Source organism: Diceros bicornis, chromosome 26, assembly GCF_020826845.1.
Source record: "Diceros bicornis minor isolate mBicDic1 chromosome 26, mDicBic1.mat.cur, whole genome shotgun sequence".
Lineage (NCBI taxonomy): Eukaryota > Metazoa > Chordata > Mammalia > Perissodactyla > Rhinocerotidae > Diceros > Diceros bicornis.
This window is the reverse complement of record NC_080765.1, coordinates 35,329,092-35,346,867: the sequence shown is the minus strand read 5'-3', so window position 1 is coordinate 35,346,867 and position 17,776 is coordinate 35,329,092. Positions and strand designations below refer to the sequence as shown.

Here is a 17,776-nt window from a genome sequence, read left to right as displayed (position 1 = left end):
GCTCTTCATAAATATTTACAATGGCTGCTTAGTAATCCATCTGGTGGATAGTCCGTAATTTATCTAACCATTTACTCACTATTGGACATCTAGGCTGTTTCTAATTTTTCAGTATTATAAATAACGCCACGATAAACATCCTGAGGGATAGAGCTTCATCTGAATTTCTGATTTCCTTAAGATAAACTCCTCGTAGTGAAGTTAGTGGGCCATTAATGGGTCGCATTTTTCAAAATATTTGTAAATCAAAAGTTGATCTGAATGTGTCTCCAGTCAAGCTGACACAAAATATTTCTAACTGAGGACCCCAGAGTCTTTGGTTCGACGGCCCCTCCCACTGGGCAGCATGCCCTCAGCCCCTCCCCCTCTGCCTCAGGTGTGTGTTTCTGCTTCCGTCCAAGCTTCAGCCTGCACATCACTTCCTGCCATCCTGAAGCTGAAGAGGTGCCCTGAGGCCACTGCCAGTACCACCACGCTGGCCTCAGGGGCCCCCTCCCTGCCCTACACCAAGCATGAAGCCAGACTCTTCCTAGGGCTGCCAAAACACGTTACCTCAACCAGGGTGGCTGAAAACAACAGAAGTTGATCCTCTCACAGCTCTGGAGGCCAGAGGTGTGAAATCAACGTGTCAGCAGAGCCATGTTCCCTCTGCAGGCTCTAGGGAAGAATTCTTCCTGGCCTCTTCCAGCTCCTTCCAGCTCTTGGTGGCTCCTGGCAATTCTTGGCTTCATCGCTCCAATCTCTACGTCCATCTTCACACGACCTTCTCTATATGTGTGCCTGTGTCCTCTCCTCTTCTTATAAGGACACCAGTCATCGGATACAGGGCCCACCCTAAATCCAGCATGATCTCATCTTCATCCTTCCCTTTAATTACTTCCGCAAAGACCCTATTTCCAAATAAGGTCGCATCCTGAGGTAGCAAGTAGATGTGAACTTTGGGGGGACACTATGTAACCCACTACACAGATGCTTCCCACTCTTGCAATAAAAACTCAGGCTGCAGAGGGCCCACCACTCTCCCTTCCCCGGAGAAAATGTGGGCCTGACCTCAGACCAATTAGAGAGCAGTCACTCACCGATCCGACCAGCCGAAGGAGATGGAAACCTTCATAAAAATCCTGCCTCTAGTACATCTCCTGAGCCCTGGGCTAGACCTAACTTATGTTTCTGCTATTTCTATTGATCTTTTTTATGACAAAAGAACATCACTTATTTAGGCTTTCACAGAAGAGCAGAAGAAAGTAATAATTCAAGATGCTCCCGGATCCCAGAGCTGCCTACAAAGCTGGGAAACCTTGCAGACCACAGGGTCCTGCACAGCCAGACTCGCTCATTTTGGAAGCCGGAGGGGAAGGGAGATAATAACAAGAGTAAGATTTATCGAGAGCTTTACGCCGTGCACTGAGCCATGTGTGCACATTTTCTTGTCCGCTCCTCACATCAACCCCATGAGGCAGATCCTATCATTACTTCCACTTCACAGATGAGGAAGTGGTCCAAGGGCCCATGGGCAGTTAGTGATGGGATCACCATTCATTACCCGCCTCCTCCTGTAGCTTCAAGAGTCCTTTCTCTTCCCATCAGCATTTAAACAAATCTCTCCCATTAAAAAACAAACTTCCATCCCATCTTCCCTTGCCGCCCTACATCTTCATGGCCCTACTCCTTGAGAATCGCCCATCATCTTGCTGTCTCCATTTTCCTCATTTTCAGCCCCCTCCTCAACCTATTTTAATCTAGTTTCTCTTGTCACTGACCCCCCTCACCAGGCATGTAACCACTTGGTTATGTAGGGGAGGAAAAATCTTTTTCTTTACCCGTCTTAGTTCTCCAGCTGGACCCCTGTAAATGAGACTGGCCAGATTAACAAGAGTAAAACAAACAGAAGTTTATTAACATGTGCGTCGTGCACGTACACCTGGGAGCACCTAGCGATGAGTAACTCAAAGAGGTGGTTAGAACTTGAGCTCATATATCGTCTTAGGTAAAACAAAGGAAAAGGCATTTTGGACTTCTGGGCAGGGGAGGCAATTTATGGGAAGCTGACCAGGAAAAGGATGGTAAACAAGGGTTGTTTAGTAAGAGTTGTCATGCAGATTTAAGTCCTGCCTTCTCATTGATAAGAGTCCTCCTCTTCCTGGTATGGGAGAGGGAGACAGCTTTTACAAATGGAAATTTCCTTTACAAAAGGAAAGCTCAGTGCCATTTTTAGAGCTTTTCCTGCATCTGCTGGTTCTCAATGGCCTTTAGCTCAAAATAATCCATATGCCAAAGGGGCATATTTGGGGGTGGCATAGTCTGCACCTCTCATTTACATCCAGTTGATGCATGTCAGCCCTCAAGCTGTCCCAGCTCTCTGCAGCATATTATGACACACACTTCACTTGACTGCCAAGACGCTCCATTCTCTAGGTGTACCACCCACTGCTCAGGAGGACCTTTCTCCGATCTCCTTTATCTCTTCCTCGTCCTCAGGGCCTGGCCCTCAGCCTCTGCTCTTCCCCCTCTGCTGGTCTTAGGTGGCCATCTGCACTCTGACCGCTCCTGGATTCTTTCACCTAGACATTTCTCCTACGCTGAGACCCATTTCTCCAACTGCTTCCTGAGGATCTCCATTTGGATCCAGAGTAGGCACATCAAATGTGACATGTCCTAAACATGTCGGCAAACCAGCCCACCACCTGTTTTCGTAAATTAAGTTTTATTGGAACATAACCAGGTGCATTTGTGTATGTATTGTTTATGGCTGCTTTTATACTACAACAGCAGAGCTGAGTAGTTGTGGCAGAGACCATATGGTCTGCAAATCCTAAAGTATTTACCCTCTGGCACTTTAAGAAAAAGTTAGCTGACCTTCATCCTAAACACCAGCCATTTGCCCAAGATCATCCAAGGATTTGTCCTTGACTCCTATTCCTCCTCACATCTGTACAATTGCCAAGTCTGTAGTGTCTACCTCCTAAGTTTCTAGGATCTGCCCGCACCACCACACCCCCAGTGTAGCCACCATCATTTTTGCTTGGTCAACTGCAGTAGCTTCTTAACTGGCCTTAGCACTGGTCATTCTCCACACAGTGGCCAGGTGATTTTCTGAATAATGCAAACCTGATTGTCATTCCCATCTTTAAGACCATGCCCCTGGCCTTTCGGGTGAAATCCATGTGTTTTCATGTGGTTTAAAAGGCCCTCTTGGATCTGGCCGCTTCCTACATTCCAGCCTCATTCCTTCTGCTCGCCTGGATCTCTCTTTGTGTTGGGGCCACAGAGGCTTCTTTGGCTCTTCTTGCCATGCTGTCTGTTGGTACCTCTCGTGGACCTTCGCATGTTAGTCCCTGTGCCCAGAACTTCTCGGATTCCCTGCCAGCCCTTCTTCTCATCACCCTTTCTCTGGTCCCCCTGTGAGCCACTCTGAAGCCAAAATGACCTTCCTATAGTGCAAATCTAACGAGGTATGTTGCTTCTCAGTTTGAAAGTCTCCTGTACCTTCCCACCATCCTCATAGCAGCCTGGTGTTTGAAGCCCTACGTGACCCAGCCCCTGTGTGTCCTTCCCACCTCCCTTCTCACCGCTCCTCCAGCTTCCCACACTTGCTCACACTAACGTTTATGGGAAGAAACTGAGTAGGAGCAGCTGGAGAGGAGGAAGGATCACTGAGCAGCATCAAGGAGGGTGCGTCCGCAGCATCCAACTTGACCCAGAGATCATGTGACCTTCAGAACTTTATGAAAAGGGCCCATGGGACTTGGCAATAGGATGGGGTTGGTGTGAGCAGTTTCAGCAAGGCACTGGCATGGAAGCCAGATGCATCAAGGAGAGCGCTCCCTCACCCACTGTTCCATCGGAGGGAGGGAGATCATCACCCCCATTTGGCAGATAGGGAAACTGAGGCTCAGAGAGGGGAGGTGATTAGCCCAAGGTCACACAGCATGTAAGTAAGTGGTAGAGCCAGGACTTGAGTCTGAGGGCAGGGTGAGAGCTGGGCTCAGGGTGTTTATTTCTTATTTCTAATCCCAGCAGCATCACTACCCCCTTCCCTGTTGAGCTGTAATCGATTACAGGTGACTCATGGCCTCACCAGCAGCAGCTGAACCTCTTATAAACCTTTCTCTTCCGTGGTGGCTGGACGGCCCTGACCTGCAGGAGCTCACAGCTCAGCTCCGCCGCAGCTCGACAAGAAGCAGTTACAACATGCCCAGTGCCACCAGCCAAGACTCAGATGCCTGCCACCAGCAGGACAGCTGGGGGAGCCCCATGGGCTGGGGCAAAACACTCAGGAAAGGTGGCTTGAGGGACAAATGTCAGGTCACTGTTCCATTCGTTCATGTGTTTGTTGATTCCACTCATGGAGGCAGCACGTGGCGGGGACTGGGGAACACAGAGACGAACCCGACAGGGCCGGCCCTGCCTTCAGGTAACTACGTTCGAGTGAGGGAGACGGGCGTCAGACAGGAAAGCAGGGGAGGCCTCCTCACCAGTGTTAAGCCTGAACAAAACCCACTGACAGGCAGGTTCAGCAAGCCGGGTGCTGCCCTCACGAAGCTGACAGTGAGGGGACCCCCAAACACAGTGCAGTGTGACAAGTTGCTGTAACCCAACTGTCAGCCGAAGCCCCGTTCCATGTGCTTCCCCTAGATGTCTGCACCTTCCCCAATGGCGCCCCCACCAGCTCTCCACGGCCCTCACATCCCACCAGGCCGTCGCCTCCCTCTACTCCCATCAGGTCTGACGTGGAACTCAGGTCCCTCCTCTCTACTCACCCCAGAGACTGAGCTGCACAAGGCCTCGGGACATGAAGCCCACCTTCCAGAACATTTATGGAAGTGGGCAGGGGTTTACGTCACAGCCACACAAACCGGTGGAGAATTGACTATTCAATTTGCCCTTTCCACCAGCTCTGCTGCCAGCCGCCACATCACTCACCCCCTCCCCAGACCACCAGCAATTCCCCTCCCGCTTTATGGGAGCAAGTCAGCTCCCTCCAGCCTTCGCGCTAACCGCGACTCCAGGCCCCTGTCACATTTCCCGAGAATCCTCAGCCGCGCTGCTAGCCAGCTCGGGGGCTCACCTTCCACCCCCAAAGATTCATTTCTCTACTAATAAGATGTATGTGGCTCACTGCTTCTCCTCCCACAGCAAAAGCAGCTACATCGGGTTTGGGTTTTGATGAACAGTTGTGGACTTCCTCCATCCTGCCAGGTTAGTGGTAAGCACAGAGGCTGCAGGCACGTGGGGGGAGCAGCTCACAGAGTCTGGGGTTCAGGGACTTTCTTGAGGGAGCACACGTCCACAGGGAGACGCAGCAGGCAGAGGAGTTGGAGGAGGTGAGGCTGGGGTGGTGTGGGGGTCTCGCAGTGGCCCCCTCTGCCCCCCAGGTGGAGCTGGAGCTCTCTGCATTGGTAGCTCTCTGCATTAGGATTCTCTGGATGGTAAGCAACCAAAACAGAATCTAAACAGGCAAAAACTAAGAAGGGCATTTCCTGGTTCCTGGGCGGGGATATCCAGAGATCTAGGGTACCACTGGGTCCAGGGATTCAAACGCTGTCACCTGGACTCGGATTGGTTCTTGCAAGGTCTATCAGGCAGATTACCTAACTAGTGCTGACCAGGTAATTCCTGATTGAATGGTTTAAGATTCCATTTCTGGGAGAGCTGAAACTGTAGTTGAGTCTTGGTTTGGTGACATGGGACTTAGCATAAGCAACTTCATTTTGGGCCTGTCATCTCGTTTTCTAACAGTCACATGCCCAGCCCCGAATCACTTGCTGGGCCACAGGGGTGTGGTTCTCTGCTTCTCCAAATGGAGTCTAAAGGCTGACCCTGGAGCTGGGGGCGGGGGGGGGGGGGACGGTCAGCCCAGCTGTGCCAGAGGAGGAGCGAATGGATGCTGGGAAGTTAAAGTGACCGCAGGCTGCCTTTTATTCAGAGCATCAGAAACAGGCTTTCAGAGAAGGGCAGAGATTTGCCAAAGTCACCAGTGAGCTCATCAAAGCCAGGACTGAACCCGTATCCCCACCCCACGCCCAGTCTGATTCGATGCTCTGTGTCCCCTTCTCTCTCTGACATCCAGCCCAGTCCCCTGTGGGCCCCCAGCAGGCTCTTGACTGGCTTCCCCCAAGAGCTGTTTGTTCAGGTTCGAACAGCAACTGTTTACCCAAGCAAACCACGATCTGCGCGTCTGGAAGGGAAGACACCCCCGCGGGAGCATTTCTGTGGCTTCAGGCTCCGGGTGGTGCTGGTGGAAGCGTGGCCCTGGGCCAGCCAGCCCCACCTTCAGGCCTCAGTCTCCAGAGAGGTCCCGCAGCCTGTTCAACAGTACTAAGGTGATTTTTTATTTTGAAATCATTTTGGACTTACAGAAAGTTGTCTTTAACACAGTACAAAGAATCCCTGTGTGCCTGTGTGCTCAGAGTCACCGATGGCTAGCACTCTGCTGCATCTGCTTTATCACTCCCTTTCTCTCTCTGCACATTGGGTTTTCTCCAGAATGATTTTAGCTGCAGACGTACCATCACTTTCCCCTTAAATCCTTCCCCATGTATTGAAGAACACAGGCATTCCCTTTCATCTTACAGAACAATTCTCCAAGTCCAGTGACATGACACTGTTTTCTAGTATTTACATTGTATCAATTGTCCCGATATTTTCCATGATGGCAACTTCCTCCTTCCCTATCCGGGATCTGGTCCAGGAGCAAGCACTGCTTTTCAGTGCCGTGTCTCTTTCGTTTCCTTCCATTTTTCTGTCTTTCATGACCCTGACGGTTTTGAGAGCCCAGGCCAGTGGCTTTAGCAGACAGCCTGCGTTTTAAACATGTTTCTCTGGTGATCCGATGGCCTCTCTGATTTGAGAACCACTACCCTGGAGGGGTCTTCCCATGTGAGCCTGAGTCCTGCTCCCATCGGGGAGGCAGGACGGTATGGCTGGGCCCACGTCTTACTCATCAGGTCCCCATGCCTGGCTCAGTAAAGACGGACTTGGGAGCCCTGAGGCCAGGGCTTCAGCCCAGCTGTGCCACGGAGTGACTGGGCAATGGCTCGCCTTCTCCAGCCCCACGTTCCCCATCTGTAAACCTCAGTGTGCGGGTCGGGGGTGGCTGGACTAGTCAGTCTCTAGGGGCCCTTGTAGCTTTGAAGCTTGGTTGTTCACCCTCAAAAGGTTTAGCCCAGGATGCCTTTCTTCCTGAGAGCTGGATTGGATATCTTGGGCCTCCTCTGTCAGTCATCACTCACTCATGCATCAAATACTTACAGATCATCTAGGAGGTGAACCTGTGACTTCCTTGGAACTAATGGAAGTTGGCGCAGATGATGGGAAGTCCTTTCGTGATTAGGTTACATTATATATACGTCCCCCACTTGGCAGACTGGAGGGATTTTCCTTGCTGGTGTGATGAACTAAGCTGCCGTTTTGAGGAAGCCTGCATGGTGGGGGACGCGGGCGGCCTCCAGGATTTGCAGGCGGCTTCCAGCTGACAGCCAACGAAACCTGGGGCCCTCAGCCAAAGGAGGGGGGAACGGGGAGGGTCAGCGAGGGTCAGGCCTCAGAGTCCATGTGCAAAACCTCATCGGCCTCCCCACACACAGAAGCGAAAGAGGATTCTACTGTGGAACAGAGATTTCTTTCTCGAAGCTTTCCTGTTCCACGTCTGGCCCAGACGTGCCAGATTCTGTGGCTGCTAACACCAAGGGCGGGGACCCTGCGGCCTGCGGGCGGCTTTGTCTGCTCTCTCTGTGACATCAGACACTCTGCGAGGGAGAAAGGGCGGGAGGTGGCAGCGGGGGCTTCTCCCACGCCGGGTCCTGCATCTGGGGAGGCTTTCGGGCAGAGGCGGAAGCGGAGGGCTTCACGTGAGCTGCCTGCGGCTGTCAGAAGGGATGATGCCGGGATCTGCCCTGCCAGCCTGGGTCACCCCGATCACTGCAGTGCTCCTGGCTGGTTCCCCACGGTGGCAGCCGGGTACTTAGCTTCACCCTGCAGTTGTTGCTTCCCCTTTTCCTTCTCTGTGCCCTCGATTCCTCCTTCTCAAATCCTTCCTTTCCAGGAAATGTAACTTCTTGTCTTCGTCTCGCTGAGGAAAGTTCTGGCCCTCTATCTCTGACTTGAGATCTTCTAAGCTCCTCACCTCAAGCACCTGAAAAGTGAAGGGCTCTCTCTTTCCTGACAGTTCTATGATTTTCCAACTTGGTCCCAAGGTAACTAGGTTTGCTCATATTCCAACCTAAGCTGCTCCCCAGGGCTCCCTACCTCTCAGGGAGGGACTCGAACTCTCCTGGGAAAGAGACTTGACACTTTGCCCTGAAGTATTAATTCAAATGAGCAAATTGGATCAGGCTTCTCTGCCTCTCTCCCGAAAGAGTGGAGTTAGACGAGGCTGATGCTGTAATCGCATCAGCAGCTGGGAGATGGGCGGGCTATAGTACGAGCCTGACGTAAAGCACTGCAGGAGGGCGTGAGGGCAAGTAAAGCAGCAGTGGGGACCACGCTGACTGCTGGTTTATGGGGCAGTGAGTCAGGGTGCCTGTTCCTCCCCCAGCCCTGTCCCAACCGCACAGCAAATGGAGGCTATGGCAGGTCACTTTGTGGGAGGGAGCAGGATGCTTCTGAGCCATGACTCAGTCTTTGCCCCACGTGAAGCAACTAGAAAGAGAAGTCCCAAAGCACGATGCTCCTCACAGTAAAGGGAACGGACAGGGTTAACTGCCCATCTGGACTCAGGTCCTAGGACATCACACCGCTGTTCTTGGCATGGACAGGTCTGCTTTTACCCAGCCGTCCTCTGGGCTACCGTCTCCAGACCAGATGGGAAATCCACAAAGATAGATAAACGCGATGCCCCATTTCACAGCCCAATTTAGACCCACGAAACCGCCTTGCCTCACTCGACAGGGGCACCGTGGCAGCTTCAGTTTTTCTGCAAAAATTTGCTCCCATGAAAGATGTTTTGAACGGATTGCCAAAGGTTTTTAAGAGCTTTTTAAGACTTAACTTTAAAAAAATGCACTTCATCAAGCAATTTACTCAAACATTCAAGTCTCTTCCAGGTCCTTTCAGATTCTTGCAAGGGGGTCTGAGGGGTGGTGGGTCATCGTGGTCTCAGGGGAAGGGCTTCACGACAGCAACTGTGAAGGAGGTCTTTTCCAGATAGGCTTATTCAAAAAGGAGGCCTGGCAGTGACCCAAACCAAGGCAGCCTGCAAGATGGATTTCTTTCACAGGGAGAGAGACCCCAGGAATCAACCCAGTTTTATAACCAGAGGGTTTTTGTGGTTATTGTGTTTTCCCCACACGATTATAAGCCGGAACTAGGCTGGAAACCTCGGAGGGTCCTGACCACGAAGGGCCAATAGTGCACTCAGCTGCCAGGGCCGCATGCCAAATTAAAAGGGCCTCCAAGATGCCAGACCAGTTTGTTCTCCCCTCCCAGTGAGATGTTCTGAAGGGGTGGGAAGTCGGGGGAGCCCATCTGGTTTATCACCCTCCCCTCAAACACACACAGCGCTCAACGGGAAACTCAAATCAGATGCTTGCTTGTAAAGTTTATTGACAACTGTTTGGTCCCAACACACAAAACAGCACTTGAACCACAAAAAAAGTGTTCAAACAAAGAGACAGTTAAGAAAAACATCTCTTCCCCCAAGCCCGATCCAAAACAAACAGTGCAAGATGGGAAAGGGGGTTTCGGTGATAACTTCTGTCTTTTTTTAAACAGATAAATCGAATCTGGTACATCTTTCCACCCAGAAATAAAGAATTTCATTGTCTTAATTCTCATACATCATTTCGTCACATCATTTAATTAAGCCTCTGGATAAAAAAATAGATAGCGATCGACTGGCCACTGTGGAATACATGACGAACACAACAAGCATCTGCTGTATTCTCACATCTGCAAACAGCGATTGTGTGCGTCACACACGCGGCCCAGGCTGACTGGCCACTCCAGCCAATGGCGCGACCACACTCACGAGACAGCGCGCAACTTCAGTCTCTTCTTTGTCTGTTGCCCAAAGAAGCTGTTCTTTGAGGCTGTTCCTAGTGACTTGTAATGGTACCTCTTACGTTTTTCAAGTCCACCATTCTTTACGTGTGAGCAAAACTAAAGTCCAAGCGTGCAAATTCAGCCTTATGACATCTCAGAATAAGGCAACTGATGTGCTCACCGCCACCTTTATTACACTGTTTAAAAGCTTCTTAAAAAAAACTGCACATTTGCATTTTCCTTCCTGTCACACTATGTCTGTAGAGGAAATGCCTTCAGGAGGATTCGCAGAGTGCCACGGGGCACAGAAGGCTTTTCCAGTGTTGTTCCATCTCGACTGGGGCCATGTGTTGAGAATTGGGCATCACTGGCTTCATTTAAAAGATTTGGGGAACAAAAATCTAACCTGTAAAAATCTCTCTATAGCCCTTATTTTGTGGCATTTTATCAAAATGCTGGCTATGAAATCAGAGCCCATTTTCTGGCTTTCTAGAAATTACAAAATATAAACATTTCCCCAAAAGAAACCATCTTACTCGTGGAAGACCTTATGCCAACAGGTTCTTTCTGCTCTATGAATGAATCCGCCTTTTTGCCCAACAAATACAACCCATTGTAAATGTCAGGTTTCTCCAGGAGGGGTGAGAGGCCACCCGTCACCGGACGCCTCAGCCACCTCGAGGCGAAGGTCATTCCACAGGGCAGTGCTCCCTCAAAGGCTGGCTTTTCCCAAATGCCAACATCAGACACCACAAAAAACTCAAACATGCTTCCAACAGCGAGAAGTAACAGAGTAAAAGCAGACACTATTAAAAGACGGAGCTAACACACAGAGACGCACATATACTCACGCATAAAGCTTCCCAGCTACCAAAACCAGCTTTAAAATTACAAAAACAAGGTTAAGTTGATCAACCTTGGCCTTCATATGTATAGATAGAATTTCTGTCTCTTCCTAGTGGAAAGAGTATCGATGCTGCCCCTGTTAAAGCACCTCACCCCTCGGCTCTGATTTGTAATTTATGCATCTGATGCATATTTTAGAAAATCAGACTCTCTTCCCAACATTGCCTTTCGACACACAGTAATGTGTGTTGGAATCAAATGCTGACTTTAAATTCATGACACCAAGACCATCTCCTTTTTCTTAACCTAATCCATGACAAACTGGAACTTAACATAAAAGGGAAGCTTAAAACATCCTCAACTTTCTAGAAAGCTCTAAATGGAACCCCAAAGTGGAAACATTTTTAAAAATCTGTGATGAAGCCACCTTTGTCAACTACAGACATAGTTAAATAAAAAAGGAAGCACGCTTACAAGTCACATGGAAGCCAGGAACTTTCATATCCAACCTGAAAACACATTCTCACCTCCTCGCCCACCCTTCTACTTCAGTGTGTGACCACACAGGGCACTGAACAGGCTTTGCTTCAAAGACACATCATGCATTTGATTAATACTGTCTGGAAACATCAGTAAGCAAAGGCTTAGAGACTAGATTATGCTACATGTAGGATTATCCCACCGATGTGGCTCAATGGAAGTAAAACCACTTCCTTCTAGCTGAGTTCTTACTGCTTTCTTCTCACAGAACACCATTCATTATATATCATAATAATTAAGAAAAATTTGGTAAAATATATTAAGGATTCTTTAACGTTTCCTTGCTTTCAAATAATTGAGGGGGAAAAAAAGAAAGAAAAACTTCAGCTCAAAGCTGTGTTCAATGTGAAAGAAACTCAACATTATGGACTACATCTACAGATGAAGTAAGCGGCTTCTAGGGGGTTCTCTTGAACAGAAAAGGCTGTGTTACTTAACCCACTTTTGTGTGCAGAATCAGACAGTGTTTTCCCATCCTAATTCTATGTTCAAAACGAGAGTCAAAGCTTGGTTATAGGTGCAAAGGAAAAGTTGGCTGCCAATTTTACTCTATTTTTGGGTTGCTTTCTGGCTGGGCTCTCCACAGGGTCCTTGCTGAGCGGCGACTCCGGGGTTTCCGAGGCGGGGCAGGGAGGCACCGGGACAGCTGCTGGGGCACACGAGGAGCTGGACTCAGAGGCTGGGATTTCATTCTTTCCTGGTACCGGAATTTCAACATTCTCTTCTTGGTTTAAAATCCGAATTTCTGTAAACACAGAAAAACAAACAGACTTAGTTCTAGGACCTGCAAGACGTGTGGTTTTCAGTTTCTCTCTCATATTTTCTCAAAAAATATTTAAAAAATAACCCCCTAAATATCACGCCTACGCCACAATTTACATATTAACTGTGTGGCCAATATTATGGTCACATGAGTCAAGTACTTATAAACTGTATCTCAGCTCTCCACTGGATTAAAGTTTTAGACATCTTCATTTTCAGCTACAAATCAATGGACAATAGTTTAGAAACATTTTTTTTCCACTTTGGATTCTCTGCTCATTCTTTCTGTCAGGTAGGTAAGGACCCATAAACCACAAGCGACTTAGATTTTCAGACCAGGAGGGCCTTAGTATCCGGAAGCCCCTGGCCCATGCCACTGACAGAGGAGCTTACTCTGCATGGACCTAAGTGGGGGGAGGGGGAGATAAGGGGAGAACTGCACAGAGTCAAAATTACCCTCAAAAACCCAGGAAGTCAAACACAGCCAGTTTTCCTGCAGTGTTTATAAGTTGTTCCTTCTTGGCTGAGCCACAAGTAACGAGCCTGCTATATATACAGTCATGTTGCTTGAAAGAGATGTATTGTTACACCTTAGACTCCTACTGCGGGTAAGGGGCTCTCGCACCAAAGGCACGTAGAAGGTCCCTTCTCAGGCTGATCCTCGCTGAGGAGAACGGCAGACAGAATCATTCAAATGACTTTTCTCTCCTTTGTCACACGTGGACAGCTGAACTGAAGTATACTAAACGCACCAAGGCTACAACCCCACGGAAGAGCTAATACCACTCTGCCGCAGATGCTAGTTACGCATTCCAGGGGACGCACCCCTGCCTTCATCGCAGGCTAGATCTCCTAGTGTCAGAAGCCAGGTACTGGGCAACGGTGCCAAACGCAGCTTAAGAAGACTGAGGCCTGTGAGACTCAATCCAGCAGTCAGCAGGCTGTCCCTGGTGGTCTCCTGGAAAGCAGTATCAGCAGAGTGGGGAATGACTGATCACGACAGACGACGACGGCAAGGGAAGGACCTTGACAGAGCAGGTGGGCCATTCTCTCAGGGGGCCAGGTGATAGAGCAGAAAGGCTAGAGGCCTTGGGTTCAAATCCCGGCTCTGCCACTTCCTAGTCAAGCAGCCTGGGCCAGTGTCATCTCTAGTCATGACACAAGCTACGCCTCAGTCACCTCACCTGCAGAGTTGCGGTGAGAATTAAATGTGACCGTTTCTGTCAGCCCCGAGCGCAGAGCCAGGCACAGTGAGAGCCGTGCTGGCGTGAAGTCAGGGCTCGAGGCGGCCCGCTTCCTCTCCCTTCCCAGATCACTGTGCAGGGTCCAGGGGCTTAAGTCCCAGGTGCCCCCTCTGCCCCTACTCAGACCCTCACGAACCCCAGTCCCCCCTGGAGTCATTCAACTCTGAGCCAGACCAGAGGTGATGTGTACGCTTGCTGACAGGTGTGCTGCCTTTACAAAGGTGGGGGAACACCGGCCCGGGAAGCCCCCCAACTCCTCCACGGGCTTCTCCCCAGCCCAGCAGCATCAGCCCTCAAGACCCACCACGGTTCCCTTGCTTGATGCTCCCTAAGCCAGCTCAGGCTCTGAGCCCAATTTTGGAGGAACCCTAACAGGAAAAGAGCGTGCTGAATAATCAGCACAGGTGTTTTGGTGCCTCAAAAGGTACAGTTTCTCCCCAACTCCATCACACATTTAATATGCTTGCATAATGGTTTCACTTTTTAAACCCACAGAGAAAACCCCACAATAACACAGTGTATCCTACCAGAAGGCTCTTGAGTGTGTTCCTCAAACTGAATGAGATCCGCAGACTGGAGGATGACAGGGTCTGGTCTCAGCTGCGGGGACGGCAGGCACGAGGGGACGGGTGCACACAGGAGGTCCACAGGGGAGTCACTGGTCAGGTGCAGAAGCTCGGGCTCTGTGTGATGGGGCCCTGCACAGAGAAGGCAGGCCGAGACTACTCAGCACAGCGGTCTACCACAACTCAGCGCCTGAGGCTTTCTTTCTAAGCCTTGAAGACGATAAAGGTCAGCAAGTAGTCAAGAACTCAAGGGGCAAAAAAAAACTGTTAATAGAAAGGTCTGGTCATTCTTTGGTAAGTGAATGTCACAAGCCAGATCTCGCGATTCGTGTTCTTGGGAACAGCAGTCCCCCGAGGCCCCACAGTCAGCACGCAAAGAGGGGAAATAAACAACCTTTAGAAGGGGTATGAAATAGTTAAAGGAGCCAAGCTCAGAACTACAAGACGTGGGTCCCAGTGCTGTGGGTCCCCAGCTGAGTGATCTCGGCTAAGCTACTTCGCCTCCCGGGATCGCAGTTCCGCATTTGTAGGATGGAGATAAATGCCGCTGAAGGTTGTGCTGACAGTGGAGGGAGATGAGTGACATTCAGGTGCTTTCGAAAATGTAAAATGCTGCATAACTGAGTTATCCTATAAACAGAGTACAATAACACTTCTAACTATCTAACGACTTGCAGAGTTGAATGAAGATAAAATTCCCACCCGTAGCAACGGATTCAAAAGTCTTTCAATCAAGTTGAAATTGCTATGGAATTCAAGTGAGCTGATTTCTCTCTCAGAGAAGGTTCCACATAAATCAAAGTGACCCCATGTTGTTTTGAGTCACATTAATGCATTTCTATCAAGTCGTTCCCAGGGACGTCCTGTGACACACTCTCTCCTTGACTCAACTGCAGTCAGGCTCCTCTGAGCCCTCTTCTCCACTAGGCCTTGACTTGAGCCTTCCATGTCTGTCCTGTCCTCGCTGAGTCCAGTCTTAACAAGAATCTTGCAAACTCAGCTTAGCAAGAATTCCCCTACCCTTGATGTCTCCTCCTGGTAACTTTCCATCCACTGACCCCTCGCTCTGCTCCTTGACTGTAAATCACCTGCCCTTGCTGGACTGAGTCAAGCTGCGTCTCCCTCCCCTAGTGCAGTAGAATCGACTCTACTACAACAGTCTTGAAACACTGTTTCAACAAGGATCACAATAATTTTTTTATCATCTGAATCGGGCTGACATATTGTCATTACGGGAGTGCCAACATCCTTTAACAACCTTAACCAATCAACCATGAAATGCTATCAAACGCAGGCCAGTTTCTTCTCTCTTATTAACCAAACACCAGACTGTTCTGAAAAATGTACAAATATTAACTTTAATTAATGAAAATGACCCATTGCTGTCCTTCCCTCACCCACTCCCACCCCACTCCAAGCCATTTCTCCTAGAACTTCAAAAGCTTTGCTTTGTTGTTCCTCTCTTACCCTCGCTACTCGCTTCAAGTTTGAGTTCCGAGGCTGTGCACGATTCGGGCACCTCCAGGATACGCTCAGTAGCTGAGGGCTGGTTTTCAGGGTCAGCAGGGGAAAGACCGAGGCAACTCAGACGACCTGGAGGACAGAGAGCCCCCGTCAGAGGGAGGAGGCAGAGAGAGAGAAGGGGGATTTCTGCGGGGGAGGGGACAGCCGCTTACTCACTTTTCATGTCATTCTTTAATACTACAATTCTCTTGTGACCATGTCCCTTTATCCAGACGACCTGCACACAAGACATACTACTGGTTAAGCAGTGGAAAAGGAGGGGAAATAAACCCTAAAATTCAGGAAGAATGTGACCTACAGTGCTGCCTTAAACATACTAGAATTCAGAAACCGAATTAATGCCAAGAAAATTTTGTCTACGCTCTTTCTTTACCTTTTAAAGTAACATGCCTCTTATAAAAAAAACCGTATAGTCTTAAAATAGGTGAGAGACAGCTTTACAAACATCCTTTAAGGCTCTTAAAAAGACCATCTTCCCAAACAGCTTTGGTCTATGAATGAAGATCATTCTCAGTGAGAGCCCTTAGCATGTTTTCTAGCAACTAAACATACCCTGAAAGAAATGTCAGAGCTCTCCCACACCCCTCAAACTAAGCTCATGATCCTAATCTTAAAACCAAGTCCTCCAGCGAACGGTCCTGCTCTCCGCCCCCTCAGCCGAGTGAGAGCGAGCGGCGGCCCCTGGCTCCCAGCGCTCCCCCATGAGCTTGTCACCAAGTCCCTGATCCCAGCTCCCACGTGTCCTCTGTTATCTTCACTCAGGCTCAACCCCTTCTTAACTCTCCCCTAGACCTCAGCAAAGGCCAAGCTCCCTCCTACCTCCCCGTTTCTCTCAACCCTACTGTGCACAGCAGTACAGGCATTTTTCACACGCAAACCTCCCATCCCTCCCCCGAGTCCACACTCCTATCCTGGAGGAGCACAGGCCTCCACAGCTGAGCTCTTGCTTTACCGTCAGGCTCCAGCATGGTTTCTAATGCCCCCAATGCTCCACACTACTCACTGCTCTGCATCTGCTCATGCCGTGCCCTTGGCCCAGACTGCCCCCTCTCCTCTTCACCACAAGGTTAACCTCTCCACATCCTTGACAACTCCGCTCCAGATCCCCCTTGCCTGGGGCGGGGGGGGGCCTGCTCGTGACCCTCCTCAATGTGCCCGCTGAGGGCTGTGTGACACTGTCTCAACACCTGCTCAGGTGTCCTGACTCCCCATGACCCGATGCCTTTCTGAAGGCAGAGTCTGGGACTCACTCACCTGGGGTATAAGAATTTAATAAAGGTTTGCAGAGTAAAGGAGAAACGCTAAAATCAGTCATTTTATGCAAACAGTACGTTCTGAAAGGATCCATTCAAAGTGGCTGCCATCGTTATTCTGGCAGCATTTCATTCTTCTGTTCAGGAGGGTGAGCCTGTGGCTCTCCAGGAAGATGCTCTCCAAGAAGCTCAGAGAAACACCCACCTGTGGGATTGCTCCCAAGAGCTCCTCCACACTGCTGCAGCCGTATGTCTTGGGTTGTAGTGTTTCTCCGACATACTTGGTATAGGCCACGGAAAATTCGTGAAGGAAAAGCTGCTGGTAGTGGTAAGTATGAAGTAAAGACCGCACGTTCTTGGCAAACAAATACAGGCTTGTGAGCCTCACACACTCCTCCGTCTTCTCATTAGTAAAAACCTGGTCCAAGAGAAAACACAGCATTAGAAACTTCCAAAGGGACTGGCCCTGTCCTGAAGTGAGGGCCTCCAGCTGAGAGTGACAAGGTGCCAAGTGCACTTGAAAACCGGCAACAAGTCAGGGAGGAGGAGGGATTCATTCAAGGATCTCCTCCAAGAGAAGGCCGTGGCCTTGAGCAGACTTGAGTTCTATCTGTAAGTCAAAGATAGCAGACTCTGAGGAAACAGTGTGTCAGAAAGGAAGAAAACTGGCAAACCTGGGGTCTCAAACAAGAGGAGGCCGTGAAGAGGGGAGGCAAACCCCCCGTGGAGAGAACGGCAGCAGACAGCGGGGACTGAGGCCACTGGATCTCATTTCCCAAGGCAGTGTTCCAAGGAACACTGGGATGCACAACAATGACAGCAGTAGTTTTTTAAAAAATCAACAAAAGTAATAAGGGGAAAAAAAATTCTTTTGTCCACGAGTATTTTAAGCAAATTTCTCTACCATAAACCTTCTCAGAGTCTTTAATACACACTGGGAACCTGAAAGAGAAGGGACAGTTCCTAGACTTAGCTGGCCATGGAAAGCCTTTTGTCCTGGAACATCCATTAACATTGCCTAGAACCAGTGTTCACATAATAGATAATTAACAGAGTTTAG

The 17,776-nt window shown here is 49.6% G+C and overlaps 1 protein-coding gene across 7 annotated transcripts in view; it reads right to left on the bottom strand.

Moving 5' to 3' along the window:
- Nucleotides 1-9,520: 9,520 nt before the first annotated feature.
- Nucleotides 9,521-17,776, bottom strand: part of MARF1 (meiosis regulator and mRNA stability factor 1) — a 41,154-nt gene continuing 32,898 nt past the window's right edge. For all 7 annotated transcript variants that reach the window (XM_058569988.1, XM_058569992.1, XM_058569990.1 and 4 more), the window contains 5 exons: nucleotides 16,922-17,134; nucleotides 15,620-15,680; nucleotides 15,407-15,532; nucleotides 13,901-14,071; nucleotides 9,521-12,112 (listed from right to left, as the gene is read on the bottom strand). In XM_058569988.1, coding sequence (XP_058425971.1) covers nucleotides 11,868-12,112; nucleotides 13,901-14,071; nucleotides 15,407-15,532; nucleotides 15,620-15,680; nucleotides 16,922-17,134 — 816 coding nt within the window. In that variant the 3' untranslated portion in view covers nucleotides 9,521-11,867. The remainder of the gene's footprint in view (nucleotides 12,113-13,900; nucleotides 14,072-15,406; nucleotides 15,533-15,619; nucleotides 15,681-16,921; nucleotides 17,135-17,776) is intronic.